Source organism: Ochotona curzoniae, unplaced genomic scaffold, assembly GCF_017591425.1.
Source record: "Ochotona curzoniae isolate NIBS_2020 unplaced genomic scaffold, NIBS_Ocur_1.0 contig_66, whole genome shotgun sequence".
NCBI lineage: Eukaryota > Metazoa > Chordata > Mammalia > Lagomorpha > Ochotonidae > Ochotona > Ochotona curzoniae.
In genome coordinates, this window is record NW_024466512.1 from 3,009,127 (window position 1) to 3,033,121 (window position 23,995).

Genomic DNA, 23,995 nt, shown 5'->3' on the forward strand with positions numbered 1-23,995 from the left:
TGGGGAAGAGTAAGAATTCCCAAGGAACACACTGCATCCCCACAGGTGTCTACATTGTCCTGGGGGCGCCCTGGATACTCACAAACTCAAGAAACTGGAGACAGTCACCAGGGAAGACAGGTTCTCTGAGCTTGTTGGCTCTCGGGTTCCTGCTCCATCAGGTCCAGTCTGGAAGGCTCAGCAGTTCCCATCCTCTCAAGTTCAATCACACAGCTCATTAGACTTTCCTCGAAGGGGCAGATGCCCAGACAGGCAAGGAGTGCAGTCCCAGAGCCCGGGGTTCGGGGGGCAGGAAGGGAGCCGTGGAGCACCTGCCCAACTCCCATCAGGATGGATGCTCTCCAGCTCAGCTGCCACTCAGTGACCATGGACAGTACAGCCTGGCTTCCGGAAGCCTCTGAACTTGGGGCAAAAACTGGCGTTTGACATCAGACACTGTGTTTTTAAATAATCCTTTATTTGCCATTGTCAATGATTAACATTTGAGACTACTAGAAGAATATCATGATTATAGTGAATAAAAAAATATATAGATGATAAAAGCATTAGGTTACACGAAGTTAATTTTTTAAAAAAATAATCATTGTCCATCAGTGTTTTCAGAACTTGGGAGCTCTGAAAAGAAGATTTTATTTGTGTGGGTTTTGTTTTTGATGTTAATCTACTTGTTCCTGTTTTTTATACATGTTGGGAATGATTGGTGGATATCTTTTGTAACAATTGGGAGAACAGGTTCCCAGAACCATCATATACACAAACTTCTGTACAGGAGGGGAGCACAGGAGACCCCAAGAATCACCCGGCACGGCCTTTCCAGACAGGAGAACGCAGCCCCGCATCCACACGCAGACGGCCCCGCTGGGCCGGGAATTCTTGTGGCGTTTCCAGTCACTGTTCAGTAACCGAGACACGTCCTATTCGAAATGACATCGTGGGGGACAAGGAGCTTCCCAGGAAGTGTTGAACATACACAGCTGATGTGGGTTAAAGACACTCAACCAGCAGCAGGTCACCCCGCTGCTTCCCAGGAGAGGACTGCTCGCATGCGGTGTGAGAGCAAGCCAGAGAAGAGCAAAATTCTCACACACCATTGCAACTCAGGCAGTAATGGAGCGACAGCCTAAGCTCGTCCACCTGGCGAAGTCGGGCTTTTTGCTAATACAACTCATTTGGCACAGGTTGGAAGGACACTTGGGCGATGTGGAGGTTCCCTCCAGGCTGACACACCCAGAGGCCCTGAGACCAGTGTGCACTGGGGAACCGCATCCCTTGCTAAGTGATGCTCAAGGCCACGCCCCCCGTGATGAGAAGTCACTCCCTTTGAGGACTGCAATTGCACTACAGGTCAGCACAGGCCCAGAGTGGCAAGCCCCAGACACGGGAGGGCCCCACGGCTGGAGGGGAGATGGCTGCTGGCTCTTATGCTGCCCTCACTGCACGATCCCGGAGTCCACCGACGTCTGCTTGCGAGTGGTCTTTGGAGGGGGAGGAGGAGGGGTCTTGCTGGGCAGCGGGGGTGGCAGATGCTGAAAAGCATGAGTGGGAGAGAGGTCAGTTATCCATGTTCCAACAGGAAAGTGATGTCTCCAGGCTGGGGCTGGCCTGGCACGCAGCAGTTAACCCATGTTACCCTTGGCCATAACGGTTCTTCCATGAGACACGGTCTGCCCCACTCAACCCTGGGCAGCTGGCAGACTCAGGCCTGTCTGATATCCCCCACTTGTCTGCACAGCCCCAGGAGGTGACAGAGGGAACCCCCTCCCATGCTCTGAGAGGACCGGCTGCATGAGAGTGGTGGTCTGCTTTGGGGGTTCCCAGTCCCTGCACAGACACCAGACAACAAGTAAGGCACCTGTAAGCACAGGTTGAGCCAACAGGTAGATGAGTGAGGTAGATGTATGAACAAAGCAGGGAAGGGGCAAGCATCACAGACAGGATGAAGCAGAGGCGAGCCACAGAGGACCAGGACTGTCCATGGAGGTTTTCTCTTCCAGGAGAGAGCCCAGCAGCCTTCCACTCACTGCACCAGTTTCCTCCTGATTCATTCACAAGGTGACATGAGAATGGTCTGGTATTGAACCCAGGCAGGACAGAGCTCACGGGATGGCATCCTGATGCTGTACAACGTGAGGTAGCGGGCTCCTGTGTCCTCAGCCACAGGCACGCCTGCCTGCAGGTCAGACTGCACTGCGTGCTCCCACGTGAAAGCCACACGGGTGGGCTTGGGAAGTAGCCCAGGGCCAGACCCCCCCCCCCCCGCCCCCACAGCCTCGAACATGCAACACACGAGTGTCAGGGTTATTGCCAGTGAGTGAAATGCTAGATGGCTGTTTGCGGGAGCCATTTGCAGAGGATGACAGCTAGACAGAGTCACTGCCAAGCCTGGGCGGGTCAATGGGAGGCCCAGCTTGATGGCCTAGTGCCCCCCATGGCAGACAAATGGTCCTTATCCTAAAATGCCTCTCAGGGTCCGTGTGAGGGGGCCCTCACAAATAATTGATGGTGACATCCCACCTGCATGTCACCTGCACAGGCAAACAGCAAAGGGACCTGGGCAGTTACTTTCCTTGAATTAATACCATTTCTGAAAATGGAGTAGAGACTGAAAGAGAGCATAGGTTAGTGCCCTGTTTCACAATGGCATGTGACATCAGGGCCTTGGCACGCCGAATCAGGGCCTTGCCATGCAGCATCGGGGCCCTGAAACACCAAATCAAGAAGCTGAGACCACACTGAGGGGACCCTGAGTCAGTTCGTGACCAGGATGGAATGGCCATTATTCCAAGTTTAGAATTTCCAGTTTACAAGTTGTGTGGAGACCTGGGGGAAGCTCATGCTACTTTCAAGCAGGTGAAGATATGGAAAATAAAATATGACTGATTGTCGGCACTGCAGTGAGATGGGTAACGCGGCTGAGACCCTGGCGTCCCACCCAGGTACTGGCTGGACCCCAGGTGCTCTACTTTCAACTCCAATCCCCTGAGAAAGCACCCAGGGGACAGTGGGGCCCCTGCACCCCCTGGGAGACCTGGAGGAAGTCCCTGGCTCCTGGTTTCTGCCTGGCCCAACCCTGGCAGTTGTGGCCATCTGGGGAGTGAGTCAGAGCATGGGAGAACTCAGTCCCTCTCCCTTTTCTTCTCCCGCCCCCTCCCTTCCTCCTCTTCTCTCTGCCTTTCAAATAAATAATACAAATCTTTAAAACACACATATGAAAGTGGTGAACCCGCCAGCAGAACACAGACCATCACAGCTCCTTCCAGCTCTCGGGACCTCCTTTGCCCGAGTCGGGTGTTCGTGGGTTCAGTGACTGCTCTGGTCACTGCGGAGCCTTCGTAGCTGGGTGTTTCCCAGGCCCAGAGTCCTGCCAGGGTCAGTACCCAACAGCACGTGGCAGGCAGTTGCCTAGGAAAAGTCTGAGCTCCTAGCCTGGTGTCCCTACAGCCAAGCATGCACGCCGAGAAGGAACAGTCTCGTGCGCCCCTCCCGCAAGCAGAGACAAAAAGCAGGCAGAACAGTGACAGTCTCTGCTGAAACGGAAAAAAAAAAAACAGCCAAAAAAGTAACAGACTTTCTAGTGTTTGCTAAAGGCAAAACAAACCACGCTTGGTGGTTGTGGGCAATGCTGCAGCCACCTAGGAGCCCCCTGCCTTCCCGGGGCCCAGAACTTGGTCTCACTGAGACTGAGCAGCAAGATAGTTCAGGGTCTGATGCTGTGCGTGCTGCCCCCTGAGAGCTGGAGTAGGGTGGGCCTGGGCGCTGCATCCTACGTGCACAGCCTCCCCGGCCACAGTGACCCCTGCCAGGGGCGGGGCCCTAAACAGAGTGCAGAGGGGCCTGCCTGAGGCAGAACAGTGGCCTGGTGTGCTGGTGTGCCAGGACGGAGTCTGGTGGTGCCAGAACTGGCCCTGGGTTTCATGAACATTTGCGCCAGGAGGCAGCTGGAGGCCACACAGCAGGCAGTGCATCAGAGAGAGGATGACTGATGAAAACCACAGTGTGGCCCACAGGGAACCCGTCTCAGGACCAGGGCTGAAGCAGTGAAGCAAGCGGTAACGGGTGGGGAGGTGGTGCTGTAACACAGGGCTAGTGCCTGGAGCAAGCAGGCAGGGCTCAGGCATGCCAGGGGGCAGCCGTGCTCAGTGCCAGAGCCCGTCCACCTGGCGGATGCATGGTGCAGGTGGTCACCACCCAGGAGCCGCCAGCTCTGGGCGATACTGTCTGGCATCAGCCATGTGGGATACCTGTGTGCAGTTCTCAACTTACCCTGTGGTGTGGAGGAGGGGGTGGAGGCGTCAACGAGCCCCCCAGGTCCTGGCTTTCCATCAGGTTCCCGTAGTCAGACGTGCTGCCTTTGAGGGGCAGAGGGGGCGGGACGTCGGCCAGGTCCACTGCAGTCATGCCGTTCAGCTCCAAACCTGGAAGGGCGGCATCATTTCAAATGGACCAGCAGCCCCGGCCCACACAGCCTGACTGCTTGGCTCACTGTCCATCCTTGTGCAGGGCCAGCAAAGCCAGGCACACCTCATCCTGTTTCCCAGTAGGCCAGAGGAGGGAACAGAAAGGGGCAGAGAACACAAAGGGTGCAGACACTCCCCCCACCCCGGAACATTCTAGAAAGAGAACAAGTATCATAGTATGCCTAAAACAGGCTTAAGACCAGGCATCAATCCTGTGTGAAAACAGACCTGTGGATCCTCTCTGGTGCCTTCCAGGGGGTCGGTCACCTGCCTCAGCGAACATCCAATGGGATGCCACGGTCAGCCCCCTCAGCAAATGCTGGAAGGGTCTTGCCTAGAGGGTCTGATAACGTGGCTCACAATGCACCCCCCACCCCCAAGCTCCATCAACAGGAAAGCCCACGCAGTGGCAGGAGATGATCAAGCAATGACCTGCACCAGCTGATGTGGAAGGTGTGGGGCCGCAGAGTGAGAAGGAGGTGTCCAGCTTCCAGTGACAAGCCCTGTATCTGTCTGTCCGGGGTAAATTGTGGGGCTTCACGAGCGTCGTGGAGTATGGGGTGAAAAGGGAAGCTCGTCTTGGTAAAAACGTCTGCAATCCCTGCACGCAAGGGCTCCTCCAAAAGTGCCCGAAAAAGTGCACTATGCAAAGTTGCACATGGAGTTTTAACCACATTTTGCAACCAAAATGGACCGCACTGTATGTATGTCAGGAATGTTTTGAAGACCCCGAGCTGGGGCCTCTGCTGGGTGCATACCGTGGGGACCCTGGACACACTGGAAGTCACCCACAGAGGAAGCTGGGTGCCATTGAACAGCACCGCCCAGCCCCGTCCCTCCAGCCCTTGCCCTCAGGGTGCCGCCTCCACTCACGTGGACACCGCTCTGTGACCTCACCCAGACGTCTCAAGGTCCAGCCATGGGACAGCATGTGTCAGAACCTCGCCCCTTCTCACCCTCACCTCTGTGCCTGTCAGCAGGGAAGGGAGCAGGTGCCCACTTACTGGACTGCAGGCTGAAGCTGAGCTTGGCCCTCGGTGTGACCGGAGGGGGTGTCTGTTGGGAGGACGGCGACGATGGCGACACGGAGAAGCGCCGTTCATTTCCAAGGACGCTGATGACCTGGCTCTTGGGTCTCTGGGGCCGCAGGGGACTTATCTGTGTCGGGGACAGAGAGAGCACAACAGTTTGTTATTGGCTGAACTCTGTCTCTCCCCAAATTCCTGCATCCAAACCCTAACCCTCACGACCTCAGAAAGTGGCCCTCCCTGCAAACAGGGTCTTTGCCAATGAGCCAGTGAACACGAAGTCATTGGGGTGGGCCCTAATCCCTATGACTGTCCTCCTGAAAAGGGGCAGTTCGGATGGAAACACACACAGGCAGGATGCCCCTGGAAGACACCGGCAAGGACTCAGCAGCGATGGCTCAGGTGCCCTGGCCCGCCTTCAGCAGGAGCGTTGTGATGCAGAGAGCAGAGCGGGCTTTCCCGCAGAGCCACAGGGTGCAGTCTGCAGGTCCTGGCCTAGAGAGCCTCGCTGAGAGGTTAGGAGGTGATGACGTGATTGAAGTAAGGAGCTGACTGGCCCAGCGGGAGTGCGGGGAAGAACTGTGGAAGAGCAGAGGACCCGGGCGAGGAGGAGGTCAAGGGGAGTGTGGCCGTTAGCTGCTGCTCTGCCTCAGGGCCCAGGCCTGGTCACATGCACAGGGAGGCCTGGACAGAAAGCCCCTGTGCCTGACTCTGCCCCCATAACCCTTGCTGGTGCCTGTCCCCTGGAGGTAGCCCCTGGGTAGAGACAGGTAGGTGGTTAGGACCAAACCCAGGATTCCTGACCTCTGTGAACCTGGGTTAGATGCTGGCAGTAAGGTCTGGGACCTGCGGTCTGACCTTGGCGTTACCTGTGGACTTGGAGGGCATTCGGGGGCACTGTGTGAGGCTACACTGGCCCTGTGGGCTGCAGGTGTCCCCACAGCGAGGTGTGGGGATCACACCTGTTCTGAGACTGCTTCAACCAGATCAGCTAACCCACCCTGCTCCTGGCTCCACATCCCAACGCTCTGCCACACCTTCAAACAGCCTAACTGAACAAGAGACCTGCATGGGATCTGGCCCTTGCTGGAAATCCAATCAACACTTCTATTAAACGTGAGAATTCCACTCGGGGCTTTAGGAGAGCTTTCAGCTAGTCTCCTAGCTGCCTGGAAGAACTGACAAGGGAAGTGGGGTAGGTCACTAGAAATCTGACTCCACCACTTGGGGCCCAGCACCAGTGAAGTTCACAACTCCTCCTTGCCTTGTCTACCTGTAGGCCACATGGACACGTGACTACAGGTTGGCCAGCCCACACCCACCCACATGAAGGCTTCCACAGCTCTGGCACCTGCTTTCCCCTCCCAAGAGCTGAGCCAGATGAGGTTGCCATCACACTCTCTGGTTTTCAGAGAGGAAAATATTTATAAAAAGGGAGCCCCCTCCACCCCCTGGGTCCAGCAACCCTGTAATCAGAGCTGGCCGGGACACAGGTGTTTCAGGGCGGGCTTACTCCTGGTTAGCACAGGTGACACTGCCCACCTGTTTCCAGGTGTTTGCTGTGAGCTACTAGGGTGTGGGAGGTGGGCAACCAATCTGAAGGTGCCGCTGGTGGGATCAGAGGAAAGGTGCCCTTGGAGTCTGGCTGAGCGCATCTGGACACCTGGGCAGTAACTCTTACTGCTTTCTGGCCAGCCAGGGGCAAGGGAAAGGTGGGGAGTTGTTTAGCCAGCCAAAGCATCCCTGGTCACCCTCAGAGATACTGGGACTTGTGTGGGGACCCTAGTCAAGAAAGCTGCGAGGAGCTGAGCCCCTGGGAGGGGAGAATGGGGTGCTGGGGAACAAAGCCATCACCACGCATCTCCTGATGTATTAAGCCTGGGGACATTTGAGCCCAAATCTGGGGGGCACTTGAGCTGGGCTTCCTGGTTACCCTTCACAGCCACGGCCCAGCGTGCAAGGACCCCGTGCCCTCACCGTCTCGGACAGAATCACGGCCTCGGACTGCGGCGGGCAGGCATCAGCCGGCTTGAAGTCCTTCTCCAGGATCTCCTGGTGTTTGCTGTTCCTCTTCTCCTTCTTCTTGTCCTTCCTCTCCTTGTCCCCATCGTCCTTGTCCAACTTGTCCTGGGAGCGTGAGTGTGTCTTCTTGGGCAGCAGAGGCTCCAGGGCAAACCTGAAGTGAACGGGTGTTTCGATCAAGGACGTTTGGCCAGGAGGGCGCTTGCTCCCCATGCAGCAGACGTGGGTCAGGGAGCTGGGTGCGGGGAGGTGCCCACAGCCCTTCAGAAGGAAGGGAATGACTTAAATAGGAGGCTGAGCGCAATGTCAGACCACAAGGAGATGTAGACACTGTGCTTGGATCCCAATGAAAGGAAACAGAGATGACCTGCTGAGTGCCCGCGGACTGGCCAACCTGCCGGTTTGTTGCCGTGTACGGTGGCAGCACGCAGAACGGCAAGCAGCAAGACAGTCGAGAGAGGGACAGGTGGCCTTCAGTTGTGCTGAGACATGCGGTAAACACGGAGAGAACACACACAGTCACAGACATGATGGGGAGAGAGAAGCAGGTGCCGGCACGTGAGACCTGGGTACTCATGCCACCCACATTTCTGTGATCATGATGTGTCCACAGGGACTAGCCTGGGGAAGGCTCACCCCACCCCACTGTCAGGAAGAAGATGGGAAAGAGGGCCCGACAAGAAAACTGTGAGTGCATACTCAAGGGCAGGATATCGTTATGGGGGTTTTAAAAAGATATAGTTCCTTAAATGACTGTGCAGTGGCACAGTCACCAAGAAGGGAATCTACGTGATGATTTCTGAAAGTGGCACTGAAACTGCGGTCTCCATTTCAGTTCCACGTTAGAGACCAGAGCTCCCGGGCCTGTGCCTGCCCAGTGTCCACGCTGGAGACCAGAGCTCCTGGGCCTGTGACTGCCCAGTGTCCACGCTGGAGACCAGAGCTCCCGGGCCTGTGCCTGCCCAGTGTCCACACTGGAGACCAGAGCTCCCGGGCCTGTGCCTACCCAGTGTCCACGTGGTCCCCTCTGCAGGTGATGGAACACTGCAGTTCCTGTGTATAGACAGAGCTGGGCCCGGCCTGCTCCAGGAGCACCTGCTCCTCTCAGCACTTCTCAGACCTGGCTTCTTGGACTTCCTGGGTCAGCTAGCCTTTTTGAGTGATGCCAGGAGCGGAAGAAATGTGGGAAGCAGTTTTTCTTGAACTAATTTCTGAACAGGACATTTGAAACAAAGATACTGCTCCAAGTAACAAGCAACCTTGCCCCAGGATGGGAATGCAGCACCAACACCAAGATTTAGCTGACTAGGGAGGCAACACTTAGCTGCCCAGGGACCCCCAGAGATGGCATAGCCAGCTGGGAACAGGAGTCATGCCTCCTGTTCTTGCTTCACCAGGCGGACGTGCTGTACGGTGGGGTCTGCTGTCATGGTGCAAACACAGCTTAAACAGGAAGGGGACTGAATCCAGGCATTGCTCACCAAGCGCTGTCAACATCAGCAAGAGTCAGGTAACTGGGGATGACGGGCCTCTGAACGCAAGGACATGCAACAATCTAGGATGCTACCTGCTCCCCAAGTCACCACTGGATCTGAGCAAGGTTCTCGCCCCAACTACATGTAGGTGACGTGGAAGGCAGAGCCACACCAAGCACCGTCAGCAAGATCCAGATTGGAGCAGCACAACAGGATAAGCCACCTGGATTTTTCAACAAGTAAACTATAAGGAAAGGACATTTAAAAAACATATTAAAAGGAGCTTAAAGAAAAGGTGGAAGGTGAGAATCTTACTTGGGCTTTGTTTCAAGCAGATCGTAAAAAAAATCATATGAGGCTTAGAGCAATGGAAAATTAACACTAACACTTCATAATACAGATTTCCTGTTAATGTGTTCTGTGTGATAAAGTGATATAATTGTGTTTTTCAAAAAGGAGTTATTAACTTTTAGAAGTTCACATTGAAAGCGTTACAAGATGGGAGCCGTTCCTTCCGGCGCGAACCATGCCGGAATCCCAGCCACAGCTTCCGCCGCTTGCGGCGGAGGCAGGGACGCCAGCATCCCCCTGGCCAGGGGGCAACTAAGCCCCCTCGCGGGTAAGTACCCGCGAGGGCTGGCGAGGGAGCTGGGGGTCAAATCCTGGCTCCCCTCTGCCCCCCGTCAGCTTTGGGCTGACGGCAGGGTAGGCTGGGCGGTTCGAATGTCCGGGTAAGGGGCGGGGTTAAACTCCCATTGGGGGTGGCGCTTCATGGGAGGGACCCTTCCGGTTGAGAGGCGGGGGCAGAGACCCAGGCCTTGGGCGGCCAGTGCACCAAGTGGTGCCAGGCTCTGCCTGCTGGCCGCCCAGCGGCGAGCTCTGGGGTTTTGAGGATATGAAATAGGTGCTTTGGGACACCCAAAAGTAAGACCAGCGGTAGTGTAGGTGAGACACTAATTTCTGGTGATTCCCAGGAATCGGGACATGAAACCTTAATGAAAGTGCGGGACTGAGAGATGAATGTTCGGACTAAGCAAACCTTAGCCCACTAGTATGACTGGAACACAGGGTGCAACACAGGACATGCCCAGCTTGGATTTGGCTCCAACTGGTTCACATTAAGCACAAAGTTGAGCCACAGAGTCTAAGGCAGAGGTCATGACAGGTGGACGGGGCTGCGGCAGGGTCTGGATACAGCTATCCTCTCCCTTGGCACAAATGTGGATTGGGAAAAGAGGTACCGGGCCGGGCCAGACACTAACACGTTCTGGTGCTCTGGAGTACCAGGGTGGATGTGGGGCGGACTAGGCTAGGTCCCAACCTCAACTTAGCCATGTACAAGCCATATGGGGGCATGGATGACCATGGCCAAGCTGAAACACTCTACAGCAAGAACCAGAACGGGATGATGGCCAGTTAGGAAAGACCACTGTTCCTACAAGGATAAGAGGCGAACTGGCACATGGACCCACTGACATGCGCGAAACCTGGCACATGGAGGGGTTCTGATGGAGGAGCCCAGGCAACTCCTCTGGCAAGACACAGACCCTGCAGGTCAGCACAAGGAACATGCAAGGCAACAGCCAAGAGGTCATAGAAAGTGTCCCACTGGCATGCATTTGGCTTGGGTCGGGGGCAGACCAGGCTGAATCTGTTCATGTCATCCACTGGTAAATCTGACCGCCAGAACAGAGTGTGGGTCGAACCAGGTCCGGTCGTAACAAAAGTAACACGCAGGCTGGAATGCCAAGGTGAGGTAGCCTGAGCCGGATGCAGCCGCAGCACCCAACCAACACAAGTGAGAACCAGGAAGGGAGGCGGCAGAGCTGACAGGAGAAAAAGGGGAGGCTCCCTAGCTGAACAGCAAGTTACACTGAGGAGCGGGAGCTGGGTGGGGGGTAGACTAGACCAGGCAGGGACACAGCGCCTGTGCACCTCATGGGGACCAGATTGGGTGATAACCAGGCTAGGCTGACCAATCCCATTGGAGTAAGCTACAACCAGAGTTGGTGAGGGTTGTTGGGCTTAGTTGTAGCAACAGAAGGGTACCGGGGACAGACTGGGCTAGTATGCCATATATACTGGCAAGCCAGGGTAGGAGGTGGGCCTGGTTGAGGCTACTGTGGGCCGCCCTGACTGGGCTGCAACTCCTACTAGTTCGTGCGAGGGACAAATGCGTCCAGGGTGGAACCAGGCTGGACTGTAAGAAGACACGGGTGGAGACAGAACCGGCCCAGCAACTGCAGCCGCCAGCTGTCCGGGGCAGTGGACTGTGACGGACCCTATGCTACTAAAACAGCAGGAATCTGGACTGGGAATACCTCAAAATTTCTTCGAGGATCTTCCCATTCGAGACACCGGACTCGGAGTCCTAACCAGGGAAAGACAGGACAAATCAAGCAACAACCTCAGCCATCTGATGGCAGCAGAGACTGGGCAAATGGAGACCCTAGACGGGACTGTGTCAATCAACGAACTCTTCAATGACCACATCATGATTGGGGTGGCGAGACTGGCAACGACCCATGGATAGTGAACTATTGGAACCACTTGATCGAGTGTCTCGAAGCGCACCCCACTCCCGGGACTTGGGGTGGGCGGGAGATTGGGTGGGGCTTCTTCCTCTATATCCCCCTTTAGACCTTGACCCTTTTTTTACCCCAATTAAATTTGTAAGGATTGTCAAAATTAAATAAAAAAAAAAAAAAAAAGGAAAAAAAAAAAAAGCGTTACAAATAAAACAGTCTGATGTTTGAGATCTTCTGGGCAATACAACGGTAATTCCACAAGTTCATGGAACAAGAGAATTAATAGATTTATTTTGGTGCAAAAAAAATGTTAAACCTTTGTACAGGTTCTCATGTGATACACCGTTCACAAGCTCCGTGAGGTGCAGGGTGCAGGTGGGCAGAGGGCGGGGCAGATGGAAACGCGACCATCCAGGAGCGGGTCACTGCCGCGGCCGCCAAGCGCACATGGCAGCCTCTGTATAATCCTTTGTCTACACCGTGTCTGTCTGGAAATGGGAATAATGAGAAAATACACCAGTGTTGGTCATATTCTAGCATATGAAAATTCACGCAGCCATTTTAAGGCCCTTGGTTTTTCCATGTGGGTATCTGTTAACCAACCAATAAACATCTGCTATATGTTAAACATCATACTTGTTATTAACAGCAACCACAAGGTTTCAAGTTTTATTCTAGTGTCTTTTAGAACTCAAGACAATGAAATGTCAGTGGTCACCTTGCCTCCCCGGGGGAGGGACGAGATCCCACGGAGGACTCAAAGATGTGAGAGAAAGGTTGAGTTTTAAATTTTGCCAGGATGAGAGGCAGCTGGCAAAAACATGAACTTTATTCTGCTCATAACCCATGCCATTTGAGACTGGAGCCTCACTTTTTCCACATTAGTTAGCTATCGGGGGTGGCAACCCAGAGAAAGACCACGAGTCTCGACTCCAATAAAGACGCGTCCAGTTAAAGGTTAAACAAACGCCTCCTGGAGAGACGCTGCCCGCTGGAGCCCCAGGATTCACAGGTGGCATTTACCACTGCGCTTTCTGAAAGTGCCATGTCCACCTCCACCCTAACCCTGCCTTCTTGGAAATAGAAAAGCCTTTTCTTCACTACCCTAGCGATTTTCTTGGGGAGAAGTAGGATGACATTTTTTTTTTTTAGCAATCTTGTTTTAAGCACTGACAAGCACACCTGATTTAAATACCTCTAAATTGAGAAGTTCCATATGGAACTGGCCTTGCAAAAATAAGACACTGGTAAAAATTAATGGTTTAAATTTTAAAAAAATGAACATAGTCGCAACTCTCCTCTGGGCACATTGATTGTTGGCAATGAAGGGCGTTTTAGCTGAGCATCCCTGCGGGTCTTTGGTAATCTGGACGGGGCCAGGTGCTGGCGGGTGTGATAGGGTGATGGATTGCAAACCAAGTGGGATTGGACAGTTGTGCCAACCCCATACAGAACAATTATCAGTTCCCCTCTGAGGTTCAAAATGCATGTAACATCGCTTCTTTTCATATACTCTAAGCAAGCCTTACACACTTGCGTCTCACCGCCACGCAGATCAACACCACGGCGCTCTGCGTTAACCTGATGCCTTCCTGCGTGCTGGCTACTTTGGGTCCTGTTTGCCCCTTACTTGCTTTTGTGCTCCAGGTACTCAGGAGCCAAAGTGTGCTTGCAAAGTGATTTTGCAAAGAAAGCTGGCCGAGATGCACCTTGCAGGAGGTACCTGGACAAGTCAAAACCAGAGAAGGGGAGCAGGGGTGGCTGGGGCTGGGGAGCAGCAGGTGGCAGAGCGCTGTTCAGTGGATACCTTGAGTGCTGATGACCACAAAACCAGACTACAGAGCTGCAGGCTTAACATGAGAGCAGTAAATGCCACAATCTGTGTCATCTCCCACAAGAAGAATGAGGGGAAGAAAGAATCACAGCGTCACGGGTGTTAGAGCAGAGTGTGCGGCAGACAGCTAATAAAGAAACCATAATGACAGGAGAATCAACAGGACCCCGCCGCATCATAGAGCCTGAGGCAACGTGACACTGGGTGGGGTCGCTGGAAGCTGCCCCATGCCAGGCTCCAGAGGGAGCTTGGGAGCCACATGCAGGCAGGTTGGCCCTTGGGGGGATTCCACAAGCAAGGGGAACCCTAACTTGCCAGACCCCGAAGGCCTCGGGGTCAAAGGAAGCAGAGATCTAAAAACCATCCCCAGCTGTGGTCCCATGTGCACAGGGCCCAACTCACCCATCGGAGCCTGGCCTGGATGGCGTGCTGTCGGACGAGAGGGAGGACACAGACGCCACCGACAGAGGCCGGGAGGATGAAGGCATCGTGAACGACCGCACCATGGAGCGGGGACGGCTGCCTCTTCTGTCGTCCAGACTTGAGGGCTGAGAGAGGAAGAGAGAGAGGCTCGTTTGCTACTGCAGCTGGCCCAGAGCCTTGCAGTCGAGCAGCCTTCCCTGCAGGGATGGGGACCATGAGCATCCATCTGTCCACAAGCAGTTCCTATTCCCGCTGCGGCCAGAGAACCACGGGTCATTGGTTCTGTGTCTTTTGACACCCAAGCTAGTGTTGCAAACATCACTAGGAGGCACCTTCTTGGTCTCTGTAGTTCAACAGTTTTCCTTACCACCATGGCACTGCACCAGCCCATTCCAATGTCACAACGGAGAAGCAGTGCGTTGAGTGACTGCTAAAATGTGCTTACAAGATTCACAAGATGTAGAGACAAGTTCCGTGCATCTTGGAATGCTGGTAAACGGTGCAGATGGCCAACACACACGACTGAACTTTAGACCAAAATAAAGTGCTCCTGTGGCTTAATTAAAGGTGGACTTCCTCCTCTGTGAGTGACTGTGGATGGACTAAATAAAGACATAACCGGAGCTGTTCCTGCATCTCCTGTTCGCTAGGTGATGGATGCATTCCGAGGAAAACTGGTTTCGCAGTGGAATTTTCCATTCTCTATCACATTAGTATGTATTTCCCGTGTAACTGTCACTGCAATGTCATGTGTCAACGGCTAATTGGCTGAGATAGCGCACTGCACCTAGAGCCAGATGTGCCACACCTGGGATGTGACAGGTGCACACAGGGTTTGCAGTAGCAGAGGACACAGACTTGTCTTTCTGTGGGTCACTTCCTGCCTGCTGGGGTGGCTTCCCCACATTCTGCCGGTCACCCGCAGAAACCTACTAGGGACCTGGGGGTTCCAGCCTTGGAGGTAAGATGCAGGTGATTAGGATCACCTAACTCCACTTCTACACGTTAAGAGAGAGTCTGCATCTTCAGTTCAGGACCTTGCATAAAACATCATCTGATGTTTTTACACTAGAAAGTACAACATTGCGAAAGGACACAGTAGTTAGTGAACTCTGCCCACACAAGACCAGGTGACCAGGATTTCAGCCATACAGTCCTGTTGCCATGGCACCAAAGCAGCCACACATGACACAGACACGGGCAAGGTGGGCGGCACCCCAGGCCAGCTTCAAGGCTGAAGTGGACAGCGGGCTATGATGTGCGGACTGCTGGCTCTCACACTGGTGCAGCTGAGTCCACTACTAGGTCTTGGACTGAGTCCCAGGGATGGCACTGTGACCGTCTCCATGGAAACGTCCTTAGCATTAACCAGCCCACTGAGGCAACCCAAAGGGAGACAGTGCGGACTCAGCCTCTCGCTGTGACAACGTCCCTGTACAAGATCCCCGAGACTCCGAGCTTCCACAATGTCCACGCCGCAGCAGAGCAGCCCATGACTTCACTGTGCAGTGTCCCCCACCCCAAGCCCCTAGGGCCCTGCTTTGAGTCCTTATTATTCCTGGCAGTTCACAGGGCTCTGGTTGGCAGACCCAGCACAGCCTCCCCACCTCAGCCACTGCCTCTTTTCCAGGATGTTTTGTGGAACTCTGACCCTCTGTGCAGTTCACTGAGACCTGCTGGCCTGGCCATGTCCTCACCCCTTCCTTCCTGTGCCACAGCAGCCTCTGAAGACAGGCTTGAGGTGGGAACTAGCCTGGCAGAAGACAATCCCACCTGGAACCACGCTTGGTTAGACTCCACTTTAGCTGATTTTGGCTGGAGGTGGAGGGAAGAAGGGCAGAGAGCCGGCAACCCCACGTCCAGGGCATCTCTAGGGCTTGGAGGACACAGCCCACAGAACTCAAGGGAAGGGAGCTGAGTGCACGGTGAGAAGGAGCTCCAGGTGTCCAACAGCTGGCTGGGGCCCTGGAGCTGTGAATCCTATGAAGCGTCCAGCACATTGTGACAAAGTGACCTTCACAGCAGCCATGAGGACTCAGCACCAGGTGAGCAGATGCACAGCAGGGAGGCAATCATGGACGAGGAGAAGGGCACAGCCATGGAAGACAAGGTCACGGGAGCCCTTGGGAAGGCCCTAGGAAGCGATCCCTGAGCTTCCCAGCAACAATCAAGGGCCAGTGCCGAGCCTCGGGAGGAGACCCTGAGTCTTGGTTGGCTTGTGTGGGTATGGACTGGGATAAATGACAGATGGAGGACAGTGTAAGGCCATGGCCAGGCTCATGCTTGCAGGATGCCTGACTGTGAGCCTCCCTGCTCCTTTCTAGAAATCCCAGGCAGGGTAGACAATGTTGCATCCTCTGGTCCACTGCCCCAAAGGCCCCCAAGTGCCAGAACCTGGCCAGGCTGAAGCCAGAAGCAGCTCAATCTAGGTGTCCAAGCTGATGGCAGGACTCACCTGCTGGATCGAGCCCTATGTGGGATGTGAGCATCTTAATTGGGAGGCCCAACATTTACTTCCTGGATTAGCTGAGGTTAATGATGAGGAAGGTGAGAAGCAGGTGCACGGCACAGGTCCCTGAAAATGTGCTTGGTAGACCTTACACACATAGTGGCTATAGACAGGAGATACCTGGATGGTGACACTGTCCTTGAGAGTGGGTGTCGGGGGGCAGTCTGGGGTAACCAGGAAGGAGCTGCTGCAATGTGGAGCTTTGACCTGGCATCCCCTCCTGACCAGGGCATGTGCAGAAGGCAGCCTGGAGTCCTTGGAGCCCCCCTGGACTGCACATATCGCCTCGCTCGTCCTGGCCTGGTACTCCCTTCTTCCCAGCTGTGAAATGATCCACTCGAGGGGATGAGGAGAAATTCACCCAGAGACCAGTGCCATCAACTCAGCCTTCCAACCAACACCCCTGGCAGTGAGGGCCACCAGGAGGCTCAGGACAGCTGAAGACATCGCCTGGGGCCTGAGGGGCAAGGCAGCCCCTGGCCTCTGTGGTGCGTGCACAACCAGCAGCTTCCCTCCCGTCTGCCACCTGACGTGGAGGAGGAAGAAGAGAGTTGGAGGAGTTGAAAGGCACCGGTGAGGCAGGGGGCTGGGCTGGGGGGAGCTGGCAGTTAGGGTCTCCCTCCCTGGGGCCTGGTGTCCACATGCCTTACTCCAACTGGGCCAGAGAGATTGCTGGCTTCCCCAAAGCGATGGTGGCACCTCAGATCCCCCAGAACTGGCAGCGTGGAAGTTGGGGCTGTGCAGGGTGGGGGTGGGGCTGTGTATTGGGAATCAGTGGGTGTCCAACGCCTCTCCCTTCAGATGAGGGCTTAGGCTGGCTCAGCGAAATTGACACCAAGGTTTATGTTCTTTCTTTGGGTTTTTTATTTGTAAATCCATCTCTCTGGAAACAGAATGATGCCACGTTGTTTTTCCAAGTGTTCGCAGATGCTTGGAGCTTCCAAAGCAGCTAAGATGGGGTGGCACCCCCAGTGCCATTCAGGGACTGACAAGGGTGTCTGCCCTGCTGCTGGGCTGGCTCTGGGAAGGCTGGCGCCAGTGTCTGCCTTTGGGGTCCCAGGATGGGGAGGAGGTAAGAAGACAGAGCACCCCAGGGAGGGACATGTCCCCATTCCTGTCCTGGGTTGTGTCCCAGGAGGCCTCACTCCTGCCAGGCTGTACCTGTTGAGGAGGGCAGGAGGCCACAGAGGGAGGTGGGCATGCAGCCAAGGGCAGCACCGTGGGCTTCCTTCTGGCCTGGCCTTTGCTCTCTGCTGCACGCAGCAAAGGGGAACCTGTGTTCAGGGAGACACAACCGCCACCTTCTCACACCCATTTCTGGCCCTAGCCTTCGCTCTCCACTGTGCCCAGCGGAGACAAAGGGCTGAGCCAGAGTCCTGTGTAACTGTGGACTATCCCTTACATGACTGCTAAAGAGGGTTCTTAGAGAGGAAACCTCACCATACCCCATGTGTTCATTTCTTAGAAAGCAATATGAGCAGTCTGGAACCCAGAGCTGCCTTGGTGGCTCCTGCTGCACGACCCAGTCTCTTTGCAATGAGGGGGAGGCTGCACAGGCATAACTCGAGGACTCTGCCTGCAAGAAGGGTCCTCCAGCAGCACCCAGAATAGCAGCCTGTAGCAGCTCCTGCTGGGAAGACAGTCACACAGTCCTAGACCACAGCCCACTGTCAGGCCCAGGGCCAGGCAGAGCCTTCTCAGACAAATGCAGGCTGTGTCCAGCCAGACCGTCCCAAACTGGCTGCAAGACTTCGGCACAGGGCTTTCAGCATTACTGACACTGGCAAGATGCGCTTTCCAAGACTCCAAGCTTAAGAGGCTTTCTCGGATGCAGTGCAGAGGCCCAGGGCAGCAGCCGTGTAGAGGCCCAGAGCTGCAGCCATGCAGAGTCCTGGGGCAGCAGCTGTGCAGAGGCCTGGGAGAGCAGCCGTGCAGAGGCCCAGAGCCGCAGCCATGCAGAGTCTGGGGCAGCAGCCATGCAGAGGCCCGAGCCGCAGCCGTGCAGAGACCCAGAGAGGCAGCCGGGCAGAGGCCAAGCTCTGCCATAGCACAGCCTCCTCCCTCTGTGAGGTTGCATGCCTTTCCCACAGCTGTCCTGAAAGCTCTCCTATGCCCCAAGCCTGCCTGTGCCCGCACTGGCCTCTGGCTCACCACCCAAACCTCTGCCTCCTGGCTGTGCTGAGGGGCTCCCTTCCCAAGCTCCCCACTCCTCCCTGAGTCACCTCCCACTTGATATTTTTAGCCTGGGTCAGTCACCACTTCTTTCAGGAGACAGGTCTGAGCCAAAAGCTACAAACCTCAATGTCCACTGCTTCTCCCCTCATGGTTAAGGTTCCTGGAAACCAACTTTGGACCAGTCACCGACTCAACCTCTGCTCTGGGGTATCACAAGTGTCATTGCACTGGGGTTACACAAGTGTGTGTGTGTGTGTGCGCGCATGTGTGGATGGGAGGTGTCACAGGTGACACAGATGTGGGATCAGTAAGATGACCTCAACTCCCCGGGACATAAAGCATCCACTGTTTGTGGCTGGTGAGTGGGGCAGGGGATGATTGGACATGTCCAATTATGAAAGGAGGTGGCACACCGAACGAGGGGAAGACTGCCTTCCATCCAGCTCTGCTGGCACCTTGAGCAGGCCTACATCCCTCTGCACAATGAACCAGTCACCAGTGAACCATGGGACGTGTCCACCCCATGCCCACCCACTGGGCAAAACCCACGTACCATGGTCCGAACGCCATATTGCTTCTCCACTTTCTCTTTCAGCTGCTTGAAGCAGGCTTCCATGCGCTCGTGGAAGGGCCTCAGCGCCTCCGTGACCTTGTCCCCATGAATCCGGATCCCTTCAGCCAAAAACGGAATCTGCAGAACACGAGGTTGATGTTCCTTATTTCTTGGTTAATGATCTAGGAGGAGCCACACACAGCAGGGGAAAGCGGCATTGTGCCAAATGCACCTGCTTCCCCTTCGTTCATCAGCAGGAGTGCTGCCCCCACAGGCCAAAACGTTTCAATAAAATCATTTGGGTCTTGAGCTGGAATGGCCAGTGTGGCATCCCCATATGATGAGCATTCGACTAGCTGGCTGTACACGTACACGGGCGGTCTCCGAGCACTCCCCGGGGCCTGCAGAGGGGCTGAACGTGTTCAGATGTAGTCTGTTCTACTAGCGAGGAGGCAGGTCTGGGTATAAACACCTTTTAACTAAGACTAAAGGCTGCCTGCAGGGTCAGTGGAGAACCCTAGGTCAACATCTACAAAACTAATGGCATGTGATTTGCCGTCCGAAGGATATTATTCTGAAAGGAAAACCAAACCAAATTTATGCTTCCTGAAAACTAAAAACAATCGCATCTCTGCCACGTGGCTGTCACAGAATATCCGTGCCAGCATTCTGCTTCCAGGACTGGAGACGCAGGTGACCTTTCCAGGTGCCAGAAGAGACACGTTCTCTTTCCCACTCCCTGAGTTAGTGCCTTAGTGGTCGTGCCCCCTGCTTTGTCTTCCTTCCCCACTGATCAGGCATTCTTCCACAGAATCAAGCTACATCGCTTCCTGTTAATAATTCACAATTACATCAAAATCTTGATGAAAACCAAATTTTCTCCTAGTGCAGAGCACCAGTCTTAATGAGTAGATCTATTAGTCAGCGAATAAGCACCCAAGTGGATTTCATGTGAACAAATTCAAGGAAGCTGGTCAAGAAGAACCAACGCCTCAGATGCCTGTGGTCACCCTCACAGCACGCAGCTGTTGCTTCTCGGGTGTGCCAGGGAAGGCGGGAGAGAGTGAGGGCTCCCTGGTGCTCATGGCTGCTGGGCCACCTATAGGCTGCAGACACAGGAAGCCAGTCTTGTGGATGTTGAGGCCCGCTGCCCAGTTCTGGCCAGTGATGCCCAGAAGGACAGCAGGCAGGAAAGATTTTGAACTAGGTGGGTGGTTTCAGTACTCCCCAATCATCACCCATGCAGATGGCAGAGTCCCTGGGGCCAAGTCCTTGCTGCGATCCCTTAGTTGTCTTAGCCACCTAGGGGGTGACAAAGGTGCCCTGAGCGACACATGGTCAATGTGATATGTTCATTGGGGTGGGCAGAAGGGAGAAGGCAGACACGTGCAGGGGCACAACCACCCCAAGTCCTGAATGCCTTTTTGAAGGGGAGGGGAAGTCTCCCCCATGTGCAGATATCAACCTAATCCTGTTTGGTAGGTGAGATAAAACTCTAGGGGGAAGAGTTCAGACCAATTGATGTAGGTTATTGCCAAGACCTGTCAGAGCTGTGATCTGGCAGGTGGAACTCAGGCAAGCGAATCGGTCACTCTTGATAGTCCTCACACTGAGCAGTAGGATAATCTTTGGAGGACAGGATCTGGGCCCTTGACCTTTGTACTTTGAGGGCTGAGTTACAGCTGTGACTTTTTAAGAGAACGAGACACTTAGCTCGCAGCCATGCAAGAGGTGCCGAATACACAGAGCCAGGACAGCTCTGGGGTCGCAAGCAGTCTTCAGATGGCCCTTAGTTCAGGAAGCTCCAACTCGGATGTGCATTAAAATCTCCCAGGTCAATATTAAAACTCCACCCCCAGAATTCGACTTGCAATGGGATGGAATCCTCAGGAACTTCCATCCCTAAAGGGTCTCCCAGGGCCCAGAGAGGAAGAGGACTTCCCCAGAGCCAGCCCTCTAATCTGCTCCCATGAGTCCCTTCCCAATGGGCTCCGTGGCATGGACAGATGTGCATGGCCAGCTGCACAGGATGCTTGCAGCCCTGCCCAGGGCTCTGGGGACTCCATCTCTGGTTAGCAGTAGCTGGGGGTGACTTGGTCTTTCCTCTTGGTACACATGGAAAGAGAAACAGACATAGCAGCCATCGAAAGCCAGCTGTGGGCTTGGCAGTATGTGCAACAGTGGGAGCTGTGGGAAAGGAGAAGGGGAAAGGAGCCGGGGTTGGGAAGGAGCAGTGGTTCAGGACCCGGAGACACTTGCAAACCCAGAGCAGATGCCAAGCCTGCATGGGACACCAGCCTCCCGCTTGGCGCAGAGTTGGCCGGTGCCCAGCTCTGTGCAGAGAGCTGGCAGAGAGCTGCCTGGGACTGTAGCCGGACTTCACCAAGGAGCCTGGACACGGGGCTGCTGGCCATACACCTGCCTCAGGAACTGTGTAAACAGAGCCAGGAATCCCAAGAGGAAAGCCTCCCTCTGCCCTACGAGTGGAAAAAAAAAATCAAAGGAAAAGAGAACAAATCAGTGAGCTAATCCCAAACTTCTTATTCTTAATGAACACAAGACTCAATTACTGCTACTACTGCATACAGGGTTTTCAAAACATTTGCAAGTGCAAGTGCACTTCCAGGTGGTGTTTCGAATATGTATCGCTCCTCACCCTTTGATTTAATGAAGTTGCTATTAAAGAAGTATTCCTTTCAACTTTCCCGGGAGCTGCTTTAAAATTCACCCTTTAATATAGTTATTAGGGGTGATGACACAGTGCTGACATAACGTTGCTCTCTGGGGAACAAATTATTTTCCTCTGTAGGACTTGAAACTCTTAAAATCCAATTTGCTGTAAGAGCTTACAGGAAGAAAGAAATCAATAGAACTTTCGCAGCCCAAACTAGTTTTTTGCGGTACAGCCGTCAGAAGAGTTCTGAATTTTGTCCTCTTTCGTTTTGACAACATCCAAACAGAACCGTTCTGAATTTTAAACTCTCTCCTATTTTCTTTTTTCCAGTAACACAGGAAGGCTGCCATCCGAGCTCTCACTGCACACAGCAGGACGGCCAGTCACGAGCCACGAGCACCACTTCCAGGCAGCCCCACAACTGGTCGGGATACAAGCCACGCGCACCACTTCCAGGCAGCCCCACAACTGGTCGGGATACAATTCCAAGGCAAAGCAATGTCACTACACCCCCACATACAACATCGCAACCGTTAGGATGGCTACCTTCAAAACCAAACAGAAAATGCCACACAGCCTCGGCCTGGCAAGGCAGGATGGTGCTTCCATCTTACAAACATTTGGCAATTCCTCAAGGCATGAAGGCAGAGTACAACCACAAGATGTTGAAGAACAAAACAGTGTCAGCAGAAAGGGGAGCAAGAGGAGGGCTCGGACAGCCGTGTGCACCGTGCTCAGGGCAGTGCCACTTGTACCAGCTGTGTGGTAGAAGCCAGCCCAGGCGGTCAAACACTGGTTAAGCAAAGCACAGACAGGGGAAGGAAGCCTGGGCAGCTCACAGCCCCGAGCATCACTTGGCCTCACATACTGGGCATCCAACTCACAAAGACAGAAAGCAGGATAGAGGTTGCCAGGGGCCACCGGGAGGGGAAAAGGATTTGTGTTGCAAATATTTGGATTGGCAAGATGAAAAAGCTCTGGAGATGGGTAACAGTGTGAATGTGCTGGATGTCACAGCACTGGACACGTGAAAATGGCAAACCATAGACAACTGATTTTAGTTACCTGTAAGCACACATATGCACACGACATGGAGGAGGTTGGAAGCACTTGGAGCTGTGACAATGCCAACCGCCCTGTTCTGTACATAAACCTGAACACAGTCTGGCTGGGAGGATGTGTCACGTCGCTCACAAAGCTCGACCTTGCCACCCCGACAGAGCTCACTGGTTGCGTGCTGATGGCAGAAGCCTCAAGGACAAGGCTCCACTGGGATGGCCAGAATGAAAAACCTGCAGGGATGTCTCCGTGTGCTGGGATCCCCACACCTCCAGGGAGCCTGGAACTCCGAACTCAGCCACATCGCACAGGTGGGCCCTCAGCAGCTCCCTGCTTCTCTCGGCCTCCTGTGTGGGGTACGGCCCTGGAGCCAGCTCCTGACGCAGCCCGCAGCTCAGGAAGGCCCAGGGTGCACAGGCATCTCCTGGAAGAGGTGGCTGATTCTGGAGGACTCAGGAAGCCTGACAGGGAGTACGAGGAGAAAAAGCCAACGATGGCGCAGACTCCTGGCTTGAAAGGCCCAGACAACAACACATACCGCTCCCACGACTGGACGGTGGCGGTGCAGGGGGCCCCAGGCAGCGGCCAAGGCCTCCCTCTACACAGTCTGCCTGCTGCCTTCCCCGGCACAGGTCAGAGCTAAGGGCTTCATGGCTCTGAACTGCTCTCTGTTCTGGTCTGGCAATTCCAGACAGAGAAGGATTCTCCAGCAGGAAGGCAGGCTCACCCACCAACCAACTCAACCACCGGGATGAAAGAGAAACCTTGCTTCATTTGCAAGAACAGTTTCCAAGCAGTTCAGATTCAGGAGCGGCAGCCTGGGTGTGGCACTTGTCACAGGTTACCAGGGGGGCACACAGATGGACACGTGTGTTCTATTCTCCTTGCAGAAGGCTCCAGGCTGGCTGGGCTTGTGGCAAGGGCACTGGGTGCTGAGTGCTTCCCCAACCACACAAGCGCACTCAGTCCTTCCACTTCCAGCCATACAGGGCTGCCCAGAGGTCATACCTGCCAGGCAATCAGGTCTTTGAGCTTCTCAATCTGCTCGTGGGCCTCCGGGTGCTCCTGCAGATACCGATCCGTGAAAAAGGCCTGCGGGAAGACAGGGAAGACACTCAGCAACCTGCTCAACAGGGATGCATCGGGGAACAGCCACATGCCACCCACACAGACCTCACCCCAGACCCAAAACAAAATGGGCGACAAGGCCAAATGCCACAAATGGGGCCACGTAGCAGCTGTTTATGGTCACACCCCG

The 23,995-nt window shown here is 54.6% G+C and overlaps 1 protein-coding gene across 2 annotated transcripts in view; it reads right to left on the bottom strand.

The window, feature by feature from the left end:
• Positions 1-436: 436 nt before the first annotated feature.
• Positions 437-23,995, bottom strand: part of DOCK1 (dedicator of cytokinesis 1) — a 410,700-nt gene continuing 387,141 nt past the window's right edge. For both annotated transcript variants that reach the window (XM_040991937.1, XM_040991936.1), the window contains exons 46-52: positions 23,746-23,829; positions 19,005-19,142; positions 13,747-13,892; positions 7,463-7,661; positions 5,462-5,615; positions 4,264-4,415; positions 437-1,526 (exon numbers count right to left, since the gene is read on the bottom strand). In XM_040991937.1, coding sequence (XP_040847871.1) covers positions 1,431-1,526; positions 4,264-4,415; positions 5,462-5,615; positions 7,463-7,661; positions 13,747-13,892; positions 19,005-19,142; positions 23,746-23,829 — 969 coding nt within the window. In that variant the 3' untranslated portion in view covers positions 437-1,430. The remainder of the gene's footprint in view (positions 1,527-4,263; positions 4,416-5,461; positions 5,616-7,462; positions 7,662-13,746; positions 13,893-19,004; positions 19,143-23,745; positions 23,830-23,995) is intronic.